The sequence below is a fragment of the Mauremys mutica genome, chromosome 24 (assembly GCF_020497125.1).
Source record: "Mauremys mutica isolate MM-2020 ecotype Southern chromosome 24, ASM2049712v1, whole genome shotgun sequence".
NCBI classification, from domain to species: Eukaryota; Metazoa; Chordata; order Testudines; family Geoemydidae; genus Mauremys; species Mauremys mutica.
The window spans coordinates 3,183,147-3,201,323 of NC_059095.1; the positions used below are offsets into that span (position 1 = coordinate 3,183,147).

An 18,177-nucleotide genomic window follows, 5' to 3' on the forward strand; every position below is an offset into this window, starting at 1 on the left:
CTAGTACAGTGCTGATTTTAGGATCAACATTTCAGAGCGGATGAGCCCCCTCATTCCCCCCCCCCGCCAAAAAAAATTCCTGCTAGACTGGTTACAGCCAATACAGAGTTGACTACTGTAATATACCAGTGGGTATATGGATCAGAAAGCCTATACCACTGGAATTTGCATGCCATAAAGTCATGTCTCCTCTCCAGGCTTCCATGGCAAACTGGGTTAATTAAGCAACAGGTTTAACAAAATCTGGAAAAGTGATAATGTATGGGGTTGGTTTTTTTTAAAAAGGATTAAAGTTACACTACATCATTTGCTGACTTGTTCCACCATCGATTGCTCCGTAAGTTTTACAGCATAAATAAAAACTGGAGAAAAAATAAATACATTGGCTCCTATGAAGTCAGAAGTGGTTTGGGCTGCATAGTGGAGGGGGGGGAAGGGGCGCGGAAATTTACACATTTTGAGACAAAACAGGAAGCGCCTGCAAAATAGTGTAGGAGAGAGCAAGAGTTTAAGTGTCCTCATTCATGTCCTGGCTGTCTGTCCGGGCAATTTTCCGTGGTGGTGCCGAATTCTCACCTTCTATTTCCACTTGCTCTTGATCTCTCTTCTTTGCTGCATTCTGATTGAAGCAAAGAGAAAGGTACGTCAATGAAGTCCTCCACAACATTCCACTCCAGAGACGGCTACATTTCCATACTGAATGATACATCTTGCGTAAGTAGTTGGTAAAAGTCTTTGGGAGGGAAGATGCTGATGTAGATGAACTAGCAGAGGCATCTTCTCGTGAACACCAGAGTTCTGTCCAAAGCTGGACTATATTATGTACTGAATTGTCCTTGTAAAATGCTCTCCTGCCCCAGCAGAGCTGCTAAAGGACAATCCTTTGTTCTTAGCTTCTTTTTATTCCAAGGAGCTCAAGTGCTTTATAAACTTTAATAAGACCCTCTTTTTCTCCTGTTGCTCTGATCCAGTCTCTGAACTTCTCAAACCTCCCAACTGGCTTCCATCATCACTCTGAAGCACCTCATCAGCTTCAGACCCCTAACAACTCTGCTCCCATCTATGTTTCCCCTTTCAACTCCTCCTCCATCTCTATGCTTTGCCCAAACTTCTCTCAGTTGCTCCTTGTCTCTCCTTCACCCACTCCCTGCCTCCGACCTGCTTTCTTGCTGCTCTGTACCTCTGGAACAGCTTTCATGTACTCCTCCCAAACACGTTACATCTGCTCTGGGAAGCTTTGTGGCTATGACCATTCCTCACGGTGTGTGTCTTGTATTGTACCCACTTGTGCCTGTAGAGCACAAACTCGGAGGCAGGGTGTGTGCTAGGAACTTTTTATAACACATGTACACCTGGCATGTACTATTAATGTGACCCTGTGAGGTAAGCAAGATATATGATTTTACAGGTCAGTACGTGGAAATGATTCACTGGGTGCCTTTGAATGTGTCAACAGCAGAGCCAGAAAAAGAACCCAGGAGTTGTGGCTCCCACTCTCCTGTCCTATCAGTCTAATAAAAGACTATGGTCTCAAGTGTACCCCCCAAAAATCCTCATTTTACAGATGCGGAACTGAGGCACAAAGAGGCTAAGTGACTTGCCCAAGGTCATGCAGAAAGTCTGTGGCAAAAATCAAACTGAGACCTCCCAATTCTAAGCTACCACCTTAGTCATTGGACCATCTTTTCTCTTTCTAGAATATGAAGAGTGAGAACAAAGTCTACCATGGATAGAAAATTTATCACAAGCACTTTCTGGTAGAATTGAGAAATCCACGGTTGGCTCAGTCTTCCACTTAATTTAGTATCTATGTATTTTCCATGACTAATTACAGGCATTGGTGGTCACACAGTAGAAGCAACCAAAACAAATTGCACTTTAAAACCAGATATGAAGTTTTAAATTTAAAAATAGTCATACCTTTTTGTCCCATTGCTGATGTAGATAACGCAAAAGTATGTTTGTCTTTTCTGTTACTATGACTGTTGAAGAAAGAACACACACTCTGAAGGCATTTCTAAGAGATAATATTTAAAACAAACTACAGTGACCAAGACTTCATACAGGTACTGAACCTTTTAAGAAGGTTAGCACTTAGCATCATTGTCATTTTAATTGTCCGTACAATCATTCAATAAGGAAAGAGAAAAAGATGTGCAAAAGCGGACACAAAAGTTAAGCATCTGTACTCTTTTGAGCCACATAAATCTGACACAGATTTAAAAAACAATTCTGTTTTGTGCTATCAAATGAGATTGAGCACATGCCAGATTTTTTAACATTAAACACAAAATAAAAGTTCCAGTACACTTGAAGCGTCAAACATAGAAGGAGCATACTTACTTTGTTCAGATGGATATTCCCTTGTGGGAAGATATACTGACGGTCTTCTGTTCTGTAGAAGTATTAGAATCGTTACAGTGCAGAGGAAAAACAAACACACAAAATTTCCACATACAACTAAGGGCTGCTGAACGATCTCAGTCCTGACAGCAAGTTCATCTCAACTGCAATGCTATAAAATTGTGGCAATGCAGTATACCACAGTCTCACTGAACCATGCAGCTACAAATTCTTTCACATGTAAAAAGAGGTCCATTTATCATATATGCGCCCCAGTCCCAATGTTAAACTAAGAATGTAAAAACATGGGGAGGGAATGCCACACAGCTTTGGCTCTGCTGATATTGCATTTTTCTGAAGTACATTAACTTCATGTCTGGGAAATCTCCCCTCCTAGGATTCCAATCTCAGATGAGCAGTTTTGTAGCTCATGATGATACCAGTAATAACTTATTTTAAGAGAGACCCAAGGCCCAGTTAGAGGCCATACGAAGCACCAGTGTCCTCTGACAGATTGAATTTAGATATAATACTCACCGATGCTTTACATACAGAGTCTGCATGAAATCTACTGAAGTTGCTTTTGTTGTAGACTGGTAATCCTTTCAAAAAATCTGCCTAAAATGACAGAAGACGGCTTTGGTTAAACAGTGAAGCAAGTAAAGAAAAAATTAGTGGATGAGCAAAAAGTTCAAGGGAGTTGCACATGTCAATAATGCTTCCTTTTAAAAAAAAAAAAAACATTTGGAAGTATGTTGACAGCTATGAGGTCAAATACCAAATATTCAGAACGAACACTGGTTTTCTTAAAACAAATCCTGCAGTCCTATGTGTACATCTCATCTCTATTTCCCCAACCTAAGTGACGTATGAATCTCCAGTGAAAGGCTCTGTTGTAGCTACATCCATTTTGATGGGGAGGGCTTTTTTTTTTTTAAACAACAAAACTAGTTAAATGTAGATGTGCAGTAAGGTCTCATTTTTAAGACCAGGATGGTAAACTGGGGAAATCACTTCTTAAGAGGCATAATGACTGATTTAAAAGGGAGCAATTGTCAAGTTAATCATTTAAAGAAAATTAGTGCTCTTAAATAGGTTAGATTAAAACAAAACTTGAGCTATTTACGTTGCATACTCTTTTGTATCTCAGCTTGAACAATGAAAATAGATCGATATTTTTACTTTTAAATACAAGCAGCTTTGATTTCTTGGCTCATATGCACTAGTACAATGCTGTTACATTTGACTTGCAAAGTTTAATTAAATTAAAAAAAAAAATCACAGCAGCATTTATTTTGGTTTCACTTTGCTAAAGTTCTGGACCAATTTTGACTTGACTGTGTCTTTGAGTTTTACTTAGAGACAGACCTGTAACTGCGCAATGAAATACTGAATCACTCTGTACTCAGTAAAGCAAAGGGAATAAGTAGGAAAGAATTAATTTGCCCAACCTGTAGCAAGCAGCCATCTATCTAAAAGATCTCAACAGCCAAAACACATCCTTAATGCCAACACTCTGGATTTGTTATGGCCTGAAAAGTGAGGGAACCTGACAGCAGAACTATTAACCTTCCACCTAATACATCATAATTATTCTGCAAAGGGTGTTTACTCATTAAAATGAGCTGAGTTCTCAAATGAGGTAGCTACACTGAGGCAACCCCATAGAATATATGTATATCTACTTAAACCTCTCTGATGAAACTTACCAATGCAACTCACGACACAATCTGCACACTAGGTGCCTACACCAGTATAGCTACACCAGCAGATAAAATCCTCAGCACAGAAGAGGCCTAGGATGCAGTGTCAAACTGACAGCTGTTACTAGAGCTGCATAAACACAAAGGAGCCAGTCTCAGTAAGGCAAAAGAACTACACAGCCTCAATGGTCTAATCCTGCAGCCCTTGCACAGAGGTAACTCCTGGTGGTGTCAATGGTAATTGTGTGCAGGATCCAGCCCACAATCCGTGGTGACTTCCATGCAAAGAATCTCAAGTTCTTGAGGAGGACTGGTTCAGTCTTCATAGCAGAATAACACACTTGATCAACAGCAGCATTGCCTCACAAGAAGCATTCCAGCATAACAGCAGCAGTGGCCCTGAAGAGGCCCTTTACCCCCAGGGTACGTCCAGACTACCTGCCGTATGGCGAATAGCAATCAATTTATCGGGGATCAATATATTGCGTCTAGACGAGACACGATATATCGATCCCCGAACGCGCTCCCCGTCGACTCCGGAACTCCACCAGAGCAAGCGTGGTAGTGGAGTCGACAGAGGAGCCACGGCCGTCAATCACACGCCGTGAGGACAGGAGGTAAGTCGGAATAAGATACGCAATTTCAGCTACAGGAATACCGTAGCTGAAGTCGACGTATCTTACATCGACACCCCACCCCACCCCAATGTAGACCAGGCCCCAGTTAACCAAGCTAAACTCATATGGATGGAGGGGTGTTTGTCTTAAAAGCAATAAAGGTGGCATTATGGTAATCAACTCAGCAGTATACCAGATCCAGAACCACTCTGAAGCCTCTTCAGTCACAAAAGAAAGACTCCTGACAACAGCTGCATCTTTTAAGTAGCAGGAGCAAGGGGACAGATATCACAAGAAGCCATTAAGTACACTCTTTGGGGAAGGAATTGTCTTTTTTTGTGTGTTTGTACAGTGCTTATTAACATGGGGTCCTGATCCATGAATTGTGGGTCCTTAAAATAAGTAAGGAAGATGAGTGTATGAAAGGCCACGAAGGAAAATAACTAGCCTAAACCCCTATCTCTAAAAGGAGATTTAATATCTGCACTGGAGTCAAGGCTAGAGGCCCCAGTCAAGGATTATGGCCCCATTATGCTAGGCACAACACATGCATGTAACAAAGAGACAGACCCTGCTCCAGAACTTACAATATAAGCTTAATATATTATCTTTTTTAGAAGCAACTCTAAAGATTAGCAAAGCAGCAGATAATTCTAATGAGCAGAATTATTCAACCCATGTCGCATGCAACAAGGAGAAGATAGAGTCCTCCTGTAATGCTGCTGTCGTGGAAGGAGTTAAAAATCTCTCAACGGGAACAATTACTTTTCTGTTTGTAACTGTTATAGCTTATTCAAAGCAATGGGCTCTAGTCAAGACATCTCCAAAGCACTATTTATACTTTGATCTTGTTTTAAGAAAAGTTAATTACATTAAGGTTTCCAAATTTATTCCCTCCCAAACTTGCTTTTAGGAGAAAAACAGTCCTATGATTACAGCACTGGACTTAGACTCAACCAATTGGGTCTCAGTTTCCAGTTCTGCCAGACTTTTTGTGCAACCATGAGCAAATAATGAACCTCTTTTGCCCATCTGTAAAATGGGGACAATACTACTTCCTTTCTCCCATCGTTTATCTGCCTTGTCTATCTAGCGCTTGCCAGCTCTTCAGGGCAGGTTCTTGGTTCTCTGTACAACGACTAGCACAATAAAAGCATGATCTAAATTGGTCTTTATTTCTATTCCAGTAGAGCTTAAACTTGTTTTCAGATTCTGCTGTGTGTGCCAACTGTTAGGACCCCAAGACATCACCACGTTTCTGTAGCACTCCTTGACTTTACACAAAATATATAGAACAGAACTAGTAATTTTATTCAGGAAATGGGGGCAGAAAACTGAAAAGCTGGTCTTGGCTCCTGATGAATTCTAAAGTAAGGCTATCTACATAAAGAGTGAGACTACTGGGCCTGAAATGGGATTGTATCACACACAGCATATGTTCATAACATGGATACTTTCCCCTTCATCCACTAAAAAGCAATGTTGCTTCCCCACTGAGAACCATTATAAGTACTTAAAGATGAGGGCTAAATATTTCTCCAAGATACGAAATAAACTCCTTAGCACTGCTTTAGACAGGTTGCAAGACAGCTTAAAGCAACATTGGTTTTCAATTATTCTGTCATGCCCCCATTCACACATTATACGTTTTGACCTACTAATGTACAAATGCCATTTAAACAGTGAATCAATTATTGTAAAGAACACAGTTGGAATCCATTTTGACAGAGGGCAATAAAAACTGATCAAACATCCAAAAGAAGCAGTTCTTCCCTCCCCTCACCCCCAGAATAAGAGGGGGTGGCAAGCACCCTAGTTAATTACTATCATGGTAATGTGTTTCTAGGTGCCACAGCTGTCCCCACATTTAAGCATCTCGGATTATGAGAGTCCAAATATAGGATGAAGCCTCAAAATGACAGCCATTAAATTAATGGTATGAAAATCATGCAGGATCTTTTTTAAAGGAATAATTTCTGCAGATTTTGTTTAATTGTTCAGCTTCTCGAATTAAAAATGACAAATGCAAGACAGACACCAGACTTGTGCAGGCCAAAGAATTACACACCTGCAAACAGGAATCTAGCTAGTCATTTAACACTACATGCAGCACCAAGATACCTTAGCTCCAGTCTAATGGGAACAAGTGAGAGCTGGAGTTTCCCTGGTTACTAGCCACCACCCTATTTTTTCCCAGGGCAGAAGTTATTTGAATGATTCAACTCCAACACCACTGGAAGTGTTTACTGGGCAACCACCATAACTGAGATATTAGCAGGAAAACAAAAGTGATTCTAAAAAAAGCTGCCGACACATTCAAAGGGGGCACTTCTCTACTTCAGCTTTCTGCCTTTTTCTTCTCCTTAGGGCAAAGGGGGAAAATGCCCTGGTCAAACCAAAAGAGCTAAGGAATCTCCTGAGTCAAGAAATGAAGCAGATCCTCAAATTTGAGGCATTTCCCCATTTATTTTGGGGGAAGGTGCCACAGCAATAACCCCAGATGCAACTGTGACTACGCTGCTGCCTAGAGATTCTCTCTCTCGTTTCCCACTGCTATTGCTTTGAGGAGGGAGGCAGAGACAAGGCTGTATCTGCCTCTCCCGTGTCAGCAAGACCCCACCTCCAAGCAGTTTCCTGAGAATGTGACCAAAAATCCCATTACGGCTGGAGCCCACAGCTCTAAGCAGAGAGATGGAGAGGCCATATCTGCCCCAGTCCCTCCATCCTAAGGAGGGAACGCAGCAATCCCGCTCAGACACATCAGGCCCCGGGGGGAGGGGTGTGTGTGGAGATGCTGAAGATGAAGCCGGGGGTGGGGGGCGGAGAGAACCGCAGATGCAGGAGCCCCACCCCCGAGCCCAGCTACCTCAGGCTTTCGGCCTGAAGGGGGCTGCGATTCTCCCCCCCCCCCTCCCTTCCCCGCTAACCAGGCCCAGGAAGGAAACACTGAAGCCCTTTCCCTAGGGAGGGTCATATGGCTGCAAGGGAAGGCGACCAGGAAGCCTACGGCTACTGCAGCCCCTCCCCCAGTCACGCCCCGCACCCCAAAAGTCACCCCTCTCCCCTGAACAAGCAGGCCCAGAAACTGCTGCTTGGGGAAGGGGGGGGGCTGACACCCCTCCTAGGGAAATCCCATGGACGGGGGGGCCTGGGTGCCGTGGCTGCCCCCCCCCGAAGGTGCTGGCCCTGGGGGGCGTTGCAGGGGGGCGAAGGCTCTGCCCTGAGAGGCGAGGCCCATGGCTGCTGGGGGGCTCCCCTCACACCACCTCCCCTCAGGGCGCCTGCCCCACCGCCCAGCCGCCGGACGGGGGGGGGGGTGTCCGTGGCGGCCCCACCCCAGGGGAGCCTCGCCCCACTCAGGCCGGGGGCGGGCCCTCTCCCGGGGGTCCCCATGGCTACTGAGGCTGCTGCAGCCCTGGCACCCCGCCTCCCCCACCCGCCATTTTGTATCGGGGGCGGAGGGGGGGGCACAAGCCACCTACCATCTTCCCCGCCGCTGCCTCAGCCGCACGGCAACTTCTAAAAGCCCACTCCTCAGCCTAACTTGCCTCCTTGCCCGGACCGCCCCTCAGCCCGGATCCGCACGCTCCCATTGGGTGGTTCTGCCCAAGACTGCAGGCCTATTGGCCACCAGACCTGTCCCTCAAAGCTGCCAAGAAAATAGCCATTGAGCTTGAGGCAGGAAATGCCCGCCCTGGCCCCTAAGGCTCGCGGGAGGAAGAGGAAAGGACCCGGATGTGGGGCCGGCCGCGCTGCTACATGGGAGCTGTAGTCCCAGTAACAAACACCTGGCTTCCCACTTCCCATGAAGGAGGCCATTGGCTGCTGCCAGGATCAATACAGTAATAATTTATGGTTCGTTCTTAACAAACAAGTATTTAATAATGAATAATATATATGCAACAACACATGATAATCAATTATTAATAAGCATCAGTATTCAAGTCATAATTAGTCAATTATATGTTACTAATTATAATGAATTAACCTATCAGTAATGGCTTATAATAACCACCACCATTTTATCAAACAGCCATAGATTCCAAATAGTAAACATTAATAACCAATATTTCATAATCAAAATCACTAAAATTATGTCATTGATTATCAAGCACTCGTAATTAAGAACTCAATTCATTAATAAAGCTCTGATCGTGCAAGCTGCTGTGCCTGGGCAAACCCCTGTATCCACAAAGTGTCCCATTAAGGGGTGCAGAGGTCTGCCTGGGTGAAGAAGCTTGCAACATTGGGGCAAAAGTCTAGAATATTTAATCTTTTAGAATGAGTCAAAAATTAATTATCTCTGAATAATCTATATGAGTTATTTGGATAACACTCAAAATGTGTTGGGCACATTGCAATACAGACATGTAATAAGACAGGTCCCTGCACCAATGACCTTGAAGGCTGATCAGAGAAAGGATTAACAAAAGACACAAGGTACATCAGAGGGAGGGATATACAACAGTTCAGTGCTACTTGATCTGATTGTCAGATCTGACCCTAAATCAAGACTGTTAAGGTCAATAATCAGTATTAAATCAGTAATAAAAAATAAGCTATTTCATAGGTGTTCTCCACTCGCTGTAGCAATTACAGCTGACAGGATCATTTGGTCAATCTCCAGTGCTAAATTCCTGGTGGCCTGTTGTACATTTGTTGTCACTAACAATGCCATTGAGGGAAGTGATTCACCATCACTACCTTCCATGTGGGCCAAGGGGACATCTTCATACCCATTCCACAGGAACTGGTGCCATTAGCTGGGGGAATGACCCATATTTGACAAATGAGGAAGCATCCCGCAAAGGGGCTAACATGAAAAACACCAATGCAAACAACATTTTCGGGTTAATTTTGAAAATGAGGAGCAATGAACTGAGACAAAGACTTCCTGAGAACCTGTCCCATATCCTAGGAGTTGCCACAGCAAAGGTCAATTTAAGATACGATAGCTAAACTCCTAAAAAGCAGCTTGACATCAGACGAAAAACAAAATATGAAGAACAGATGCTGCCACCCCACTCATATAAAACTTTGGCTTAGGCTAAATGGGACATTAGACTGAACACTGGGGAAAGTTCCTAAGGATGAGTATTCAATTAGGCTGTGAGAAATTACTCCTGAAAGAGTGGAAGCTTCCTAAACAGAGGCATTTAAAACTAGGACTTGCCAAACCCCAGGCAAATAAACTGTGGGAAACAATCCTGCATTGGCCACTGATCTGATAGCGTTAGTATCCTCCACCTCTAATTTCTCCACATTCCATGCAAAAGATCCATTAAAAAAAAAAGGACAGAAAATATGTTATAAAAACTGTTGCCTCTTACTAACGCCTTTTTCCATCCTTTCTCTGGCTGAGTTGGCAGGTGTTTTGCTGGACTTCTTTCAACTGGACTTTGCTTTCTGCATATAGAATCATAGAATACCAGGGTTGGAAGGGACCTCAGGAGGTCAATATTACATGGGTTATAAACACAGTTGGAATTACGCTCTGTAGGAGTCCCTTCATTTCAAGGAAGCGCACCAGGGCCTTTTAAGATAGGCACTGTGGTGTCTGCACACTGTCCTGAGATCAAGGAGCTGCTGAGTTCTGATTCCAGCTGTGGTCTTAGATAAGTGACTTTTCAGCAGTGCTGCAGACCTGAATCTCCCATTAAATGGAAGCTGTAGTTGCTCAGCCCTGTCTTAAATTCAGCCTGTGCCTTAGTTTCCTCTTCTGACAAATAGGGAGAATGATCTCTCTCTGCCATTGGGGGTTGTGAGGCTTAAATAATTAGCACAGTACTTTGAGATCCTTGCACAAAAAAAATAGTATTGGGCCCTAGCAGGCATTTTTGCACATCACAAGACTCCGAAAAATCATGTACAGTTGGCAGTCTTTGCTTAAGAGTCCCAAGTCATTCCCAGTCATCCAGCTTCCTTCATCCTGTTTCTCTTTCATTATTAAAGTATGCTTGAAATGCAATAAACAGAGGCTGTTATCAGGGGAAAGGGAAAGCAACATAATCCTTCTATTTATAAGTTGCACCCTGCCTACATGCCTCTGGAGAGGAGCACAACCTTTAATAAAATGGTATGTTGTGCTCCTTGAACAGGTCCCAAATGAACAAGGTCCCTCCCCACAAAAAACTCGCTCGCCCCAGCCAGCCATCTCAGTAGCTACAGAATTGGTATGGTACCAACCATTGTACTAGTTAGTAATCCTCTCAGGGATCATGCCAAACTGATTGTTTATCATAGGCAGAGGGGCTGTCAGATGTTTGGGGTGTTGAATTATTAGTTCTGCTCTTAGGTTCCCCTACAGCTGACTCCAGAGCACAACTGACCACCTTCTTCCTATTGGATCCCATTTTTCAAATTGAGGGCTCTGGAAATGACCATGACTGGTGTTCCTGGAGACTTCTACATATGATTCCCCCAGCTGCTAGGGAGTCTGGGAAAGGAAGTTATATTGTTGAACTTCTTCTGGAAGAAGATGACATGCGTGAGAGCTGTGTCAGACAGGCCCCAACTCTTGGCCCCACATGCTGTCCCAAAGAGGTTCAGGCTCCTCTCCACTTTCAAGTATCAAGGCCAACATTTTTAACAGTCATCTTGAAAGGTTTATAAAATCAGCTCAAGAGCTCTCAAGCTCAGTCCCTGATGAGTAAGGAACCTATAATGGGCACTTTGTGGCTCCAGGCCTTCCTGTATTGATTGTTAATCTAGCTAACAGGAAATTCCAGAGATTGAGATTTTCTACCACAAAGTGAAAATCTCAATCTCTGGAATTTCCTGAATATCATGAACATGAATCTCACCTTTACTGCTGCATTAGTGGTAGTTTTTGCATCTAATTTCCCCTCAAGTAAGCCATGCATACTTGTCACACTGCATTAAACTTGGAGAGGGAAATTAAAACTTGTCAGCTTTAAAGTCTGTTTTATGCTTGCATTTGCAACAGCTTAGAGGAATGTTTACATAGGTTTTTTAAATCAAAAATTGTTTTAATTAAGATACCATGGGGACATTTCTATTCAATGTCAATTTTTTTTAAATTGAACAAAACCTGCATTTTGATCCACGTATTTAGAGAATCCTGAAAATAGACTGTAGATTCTGTTCTTAAAAGCTTTCACAGCCTCACACTCAGTGTGAAATTTACCCTAGTACAGAAGGTCTTTGCAAAGCCTATGCTCCAAGGAGTATTAAACTGAGGGACTAAGTGGAAAACTTAGGCAATGCAGAGGGGCCTTGCATGGGCTCTTGGGCACAGATGTGAATTTCACCCCCACACAGCAGCAGACTAAGCCAAAGTTTGCTAAGTGAGGTGTTGGGGCACTTTTCAGGTGCCATTAAGAAGCTGGGCATTGGAATCTTTACCCAATTACAAAAGGAATTCTTGCTAACAGAGCAATAGGAAAACAAAACCAACATGTACTGCTGCTGTAGTTTATAACAGGACTGCAGCTCCACCACTAGGTTCAGATCCTGCAATTAAGTCTGTGGCTGCCTGGACTTTCTGCAACGGAACTCTTCATGGGCACATATTCCTTTGCAAGATTTGGCCCTAAACTGACAGAAAAAAGAACCCTACCCCATGCTAGCTTTAGGCTCCAGTCATGCAAGGTGCTCATTTTCTTCAAACGGCTCTGAGGGCACTCAGCACATTGCATGATAGGGTCCTTAGTGAGTAACACAGGGAGAGGGGAGTGGAGTCTACAGCATACTGTTCGCTGGGTACATTGGGGAGTAGTCACAGACCTTGTCTTGTGGTTAACGCTAATTGCACATCCACAGATTGAAAACTCATCCCTTAAGGCTTCTAGAGCAAGAAGAAAGTGTGCCTGCTACTCCCACAAGAAAAAAAGAGAAATAAAACAGTTTTTTTCCCCCTATAGCTTTGCATTAACAAACTTAATGCAGGAAGCTTGATATGATTTTTTTTATTATTTTGTAATTACGCCTCATGGATGCACAATTTTTACCTTAGAACTACTCCCACCAGTTGTAATAATTTTGCCATTAAAAATAATTAGCCATCAAGTGAAGCCAGTGGAAAAGAAAAGCAGCGTCCCACATCTGTCAAAGTAGCACTCAATAATTCTTCACCACATGTTATAACATGATGGGAATAGTCAGTCGCTCATGGGTGTTACATAGAGAAGGCGGCTGGTTCACTCTAAAGGTCTGAGCTGTGGATGATTATTCAGACTTGACTGAAACATTTCATGCTCAACAGATCCTGCAGCTACAACACTCAGTGGCTCAGTGATTTCCTGCATTTCAGCATGCGTCGGAGGATCACCTCGATCCCACTGGGAGTACTAATACGCTTGATCCAGCCATGGGTCCGCTTGCGCTTGAGGTTCTTTGGCTGATATTCATTCCCCCGTGCCTTGGTGCGTATTTGTTGAAGGCTCCATGGTGACAGGTGTCTAGGGATGCTTTGGAAGATGCCTGCAGATCTGAAGGACAGGCTGGTGCTTGGAGGCTGCCCCAAAGCATCTGAGAGGATGGAAATTGTCCTGGGCTGCGAGGGGGAGGCTGTAACGTGCTGCAGCAGGAAGAATCTTGGTAGAGTGAAAAAACAATAGAAAGAGGTTAACAGGAAGTAAGACAATGACCTACAGAGTTTGGAATCTAAGCACCATGTGTAAAACACAGTACGGTGGGCTGTTTGGAGCTTCATTCTAAAAATGCAATTTTGGAGGTATAACTGGTTAAATAAGGGCCTCTGATAATTCACTCGAGCCAAACAGAGTGAAGAGAGATGCTGGCCCTGCTTCGGCAACAGTTTTGCCAAGGGTACCACGCTCTCCCGCCCCCCACTGCGGTCATCCATCGCTCTCTTGGCTCTGCCAGTGCAGGGACACACAGCACCCCTCTGATCAGAGAGTCGTCACTGCTTCTGACCTCCCATCTGCAGCCAGCCCCCCCCTTCCTCCCAGCCACGCTTACCCCCTCTCTCCTGCCCTCAGCTTCCACTCGCCCCATTTCCAGTCCCCCTTCCTCTGCCCTGACCCCCCCTCACCCCCTATCTCCCCTCCTGAGTCCCCCTTTTTCTGCCCTGCCTCCCTCACCCCATTTCCAGGCCCCCTTTGTCAGCCTCCCCTCCCGGCCTGCCCCCCCCACGCACTCAGCCCCCCTGGGGTGGGGGGGGTCTCCGGCAGCCGCGCGTTACCTGCCCGCGGGACGCAGAGGCCAGAGGCGGCCCAGGCGGCCTGTGAAGAAAGCCATCATCCCCCCGCAACAACGCCCGGGCCTATTGGCTCCCGCCGCCGGGCCTATCGCAACCCACGGCCGCGCGGGGCTGGGGCGCCGCAAGGGCTTCTGGGACATATAGGCCTCGGTGTCACGCCGAGGCCGCAAGGGCTTCTGGGGTTTGTAGTTCTCCGTGCCAAGGCGAGGCGCTCCGCGGGGTGTGCTGAGCCCCAGGCCCTGGCCGGCTGGCCCGGTGTTCCCGCCTTGCCCTGTTTCCTCAGACCCCCACACGGGCCGGGGGTCGCCATGGAAGCGGGCCCCGCCCCCTGCCCTGAAGGAGGGTGGCCTGTGGGTTAAAGCCGGGGAGCCCGGACTCCTGGGTTCTGTCCCAGCTATGGGGAGGGAGTGGGGTTTAGTGGTTAGAGTGGAGGGACTGGGAGCCCGGACTCCTGGGTTCTATCCCAGCTATGGGGAGGGAGTGGGGTTTAGTGGTTAGAGTGGAGGGACTGGGAGCCCGGACTCCTGGTTCTGTCCCAGCTATGGGGGGAGTGGAGTCTAGTGGTTAGAGTGGAGGGACTGGGAGCCTGGACTCCTGGGTTCTATCCCAGCTATGGGGGGAGTGGGGTCTAGTGGTTAGAGTGGAGGGACTGGGAGCCCGGACTCCTGGTTCTGTCCCAGCTATGGGGGGAGTGGAGTGGAGGGACTGGGAGCCCGGACTCCTGGGTTCTGTCCCAGCTATGGGGAGGGAGTGGGGTTTAGTGGTTAGAGTGGAGGGACTGGGAGCCTGAACTCCTGGGTTCTGTCCCAGCTATGGGGGGAGTGGAGTGGAGGGACTGGGAGCCCGGACTCCTGGGTTCTGTCCCAGCTATGGGGAGGGAGTGGGGTTTAGTGGTTAGAGTGGAGGGACTGGGAGCCCGGACTCCTGGGTTCTGTCCCAGCTATGGGGGGAGTGGAGTCTAGGGGTTAGAGTGGAGGGACTGGGAGCCAGGACTCCTGGGCTCTCCCCCTGGCTGTGGGGTCTAGTGGGTTAGAGCAGGGGAGTCAGTACTCTTGGGTTCTCCCCTGTAATAGTTAGAGATGCGGGAGGCTAGGAATTGCCACAAGCTCCGTGCAGGTACAGGAGGCTGTCCACATAGAATGACTTGCAAGATAGTGGCCTTAGTCTAGTTAAAGTGGGAGTTTCCTGGAGAGGGTGGGGACAACCACCCCAAAACATCTCTCCAGTTCCTGCCAAAGAATCCTGCATGAAATTTCATTTGCACCTGGGGCACACAGCAACAGGAGAGGGCACAACCTTTTATGGAGCCAAAGGCCCAGTATGAACCAGTGGTGCAAGGTGCAGCTACAGAAATCCCAATCTGGCCTTTAAATGGTGCACTAAAGGCCAGATTTAACCCTGGTGCAACTCTCATTGGGTTCAGTGGGGTTGATCAGCTTACAGAAGTGCTGGATTTGGCCCTGTGTGGTGAAGTGAATTACTGCAATTTGCTGTTCACCTCTGGAGCCCTGAGTTTAGACCTGCCAGAGGTTCAAGTCATGAGATATCAATGGGGCTGATCCTTCTGCCTTCATTGATCTCAATATGGGGATGCTTAGAATCTCTGAAAAATCAGGCCAATGGTCTCACATAAACAAGGATGAAGACTATTGTTAGTAAGTCACCTTTGAAAAGCCAGATCTCATTCAAAGTTGTTTATTGCATAGGGTGAAGGCAGTGAGTGAAAATGAAGTGGTTGACGTTTTGTGTCTTATAACACAAGAGTTTGGTGCCTGGAAAGGATCTGAATTAAGCATCAGCTAAGCAAAGCTTCTGTATGTGATGCCTTAACCACAGCGTGAGATGTTCCCCTCTCCCCCACGGGGTAAGTAGCTCCTCATCTGTCATATTACACACTGTGCAATAATAATATTTCATAGAATCCCTTATCCATGTATGATGCCTTCGTGCAGTGGCATTGAAGGGTGAAGTTTTTTAAAAAGCCTATGGGAGTTAGGCACCCATCTCCCTTTAATTTCAATAGTGGTGGGGTGCCTGATGCACTTACACATGTTACCCAAAGCAGGTTGCGAACAATGAATTGAGCCTTCCAATCCCCATTCCCTCCTTCAGGTAGGTGTGTCTCCATTTTTCAGACAGGGGCATTGAAGCACAGAGAGGAGATTTACCTCAGGCTGTGCAGAGTCAATGGCAGAGCTGTGAAAAGATGCCGTTCCCCTACTTTAACCCCTGGACCACACATGCACCTACAGCAAGGAATAGTAGAACTTAGGAGTCCTGACTCCCAGCCTTCCCTGTTCTAACTACTAGATACAACTGACTTTAAATAATAATTTGCATTTATATGATCTCTTCCGTTGTTCTTATCACGTCTCTCTCTGTCCCTGTTCCTCATCCCTCAGAAAAGGAGATAGAAGCACAGAACTGGCTGTCTGGCACCCTAGTGTATCCGACGTCACCACAACACACAGGGCTGTGGGCTCTTTGCCATGATGGATTATTAAAAAACTCTTAATACCTTTTCTGTCAAAATTATTTTGCTGGGAACAGTTCTGGGCTGTTTCTTTGCTTCTGTTAGCTCTAGGATTGAAGCACCAATTTGAGAGGCACAGGGTTGTGCAGTGGAAGTGACACAAAAGTGCACAGGCTTGGTGCTCGTTATGGCTGCAGGAGATGCTTTGCCCTTTTCCTCATTGCTAGGCCTCTTAGGATTATCACTTAATTGTGGACTCACTATATATATGCCTGGAATAGTGCTTTCATTCCCTGATCCTGTTATTGGAATAACTGGAGCTGTCCAAAGAACAAAGAGAATTGGAGATGAATATTGTCTTGTACTTAGAGGAGGGAATGGGAGTCAGGACTCCTGGATGCTATTCCTGCCTCCATTGCAGAGCTGCTCTATGATATTAGCTAAGTCACTTAAAAAAAAACAACTCTGTGCCTGGAATGATACCACAACTTCCCCAGGGGAGTAATGAGGTTGGATGTTTGTAAAGCAGCTGTTCTTGGGCCAGTTACTCTAGCCGACAGGTTTTCTGACTCGTGATTTCCCCAGATGAAACTATTTGGTGAATTATTGCAGGAATTAAAACTACAGCAGATTATCCAATGTAGGTACACTGTATGCTGATTTGGAGTATGTCATATACACTGTTTTTTACTTTCACTTAGTAACTCAAATTTTTAGTAACAAAAAGGGATTATTTGAAAGACTCCCTGTTTTCATGGCTCTTCCTTCAAGTTAATGGGAACCAGCAGCAGAGTTGTTAGAGCTCTCTTTCTCTCTGGACTTGATCCTGCACTATTCAGGTCAGTGGGGAAAGGATCAGGCCCTGTTCCAATTTAGCTCTGGCTGCCCAGGAAAGGGGTTAATTTAATAATAACATGGGGAAGTCAGAAAAATGACAATTTCAGAATTGCATCTACTTGCTTCACAAATCTATCTCCTGTGTGTATCAGTCATATCTGCTGATATTAGCAACGTGTTACCAACACCTATGATACACTTTATCTGGATCAGAATTACTAGGTTTGCAGCACTGGTAATTAGAAAAAGCACTGTTTTACTTGTAAACTGAGCACATTTGATCTGAAGTCCTTGAGACAAAATAAATCATTAACTTCATTTGGAAAATGTAATTCACGGCAAGCCGTGGATCCATAGGTGGAGCAGAAATTGTTTCCATGCTACTGATTACTGGATGGAAAAATAATCAGTTCCACACTTTCAGTTACTTTATATCACAGGTAACTGATTATTCATTATTGCTCTTTGATTTTGGATGCCTTAACTGTCATGTCCATATAAGAAAAACGTTTCTATAGCCATAGTGGACACCATGATAATATAATAAGTGTAGTACAAACTGGTGGGGGAACCAGCTAGCAGATATAAAGGGCCAGCATCTTCCCCCCCACTCCGCAAAATCTAATCCAGACACTCCCTTTAAAATAATAATACTTTACAAACAATGTCCTCAAGGCACCTTATAAACAGAATTAATTCTCCAATCATTCCTGTATAGGTGAATATAATTATCCTAATTTTACAGAGCAGGGAAACTGAGGCACAAAAAGGCCAAGTGACTCACCCAAGGTCACACAATGAGTCGGCGCAGTCAGGAGTAGAACCCAGGAATCCTGGCTCCCGGTTGCCTGGTCTGACCATTAAAGAAAAGGCCTTGTTTTCAGAACATTCCTTTCCACTGGTGAAGGCAAAGATAGCTGTCTTGTCAGAAGAGTTTGCATTTTGTATATTACCAACCTCAGGCATTCAAAGCAAATGAGTCAGCCCCCCCTCTATCCCCAAAACTCATAAGATTTAAAA

The 18,177-nt window shown here is 45.2% G+C and overlaps 3 protein-coding genes across 9 annotated transcripts in view; 1 reads left to right on the forward strand and 2 right to left on the reverse strand.

Annotated features, from left to right (window-relative positions):
* Window positions 1–280: 280 nt before the first annotated feature.
* On the reverse strand, window positions 281–8,331 carry DDA1 (DET1 and DDB1 associated 1). 3 transcript variants are annotated; one of them, XM_044998630.1, is made up of 5 exons: window positions 8,146–8,331; window positions 2,881–2,961; window positions 2,344–2,395; window positions 1,921–1,982; window positions 281–619 (listed from the first exon to the last, which is right to left on the reverse strand). In XM_044998630.1, exons 1-5 carry the CDS (start codon window positions 8,146–8,148, stop codon window positions 509–511), a joined length of 309 nt encoding a protein of 102 aa, XP_044854565.1. In that variant the 5' UTR covers window positions 8,149–8,331; the 3' UTR covers window positions 281–508. The 3 variants fall into 3 exon arrangements, with proteins under 3 accessions (XP_044854565.1, XP_044854564.1, XP_044854563.1); XM_044998629.1 differs by having other exon boundaries at window positions 8,212–8,320; XM_044998628.1 differs by lacking the exon at window positions 8,146–8,331 and adding an exon at window positions 7,284–7,337.
* A 4,245-nt stretch (window positions 8,332–12,576) lies between these two features.
* On the reverse strand, window positions 12,577–13,987 carry MRPL34 (mitochondrial ribosomal protein L34). Its single transcript, XM_044998375.1, has 2 exons — window positions 13,830–13,987; window positions 12,577–13,218 (listed from the first exon to the last, which is right to left on the reverse strand). Exons 1-2 carry the CDS (start codon window positions 13,985–13,987, stop codon window positions 12,906–12,908), a joined length of 471 nt encoding a protein of 156 aa, XP_044854310.1. The 3' UTR covers window positions 12,577–12,905.
* Window positions 13,903–18,177, forward strand: part of ABHD8 (abhydrolase domain containing 8) — a 30,084-nt gene continuing 25,809 nt past the window's right edge. Inside the window, exons 1-2 of one of the 5 annotated variants that reach the window (XM_044998368.1) lie at window positions 13,903–14,028; window positions 15,554–15,711. In XM_044998368.1, coding sequence (XP_044854303.1) covers window positions 15,690–15,711 — 22 coding nt within the window. In that variant the 5' untranslated portion in view covers window positions 13,903–14,028; window positions 15,554–15,689. Of the gene's footprint in view, window positions 14,029–14,048; window positions 14,068–14,092; window positions 14,198–14,781; window positions 15,712–18,177 lie in introns of those variants that run through there. The other 4 variants (XM_044998370.1, XM_044998371.1, XM_044998369.1 and 1 more) reach the window with 4 other exon arrangements.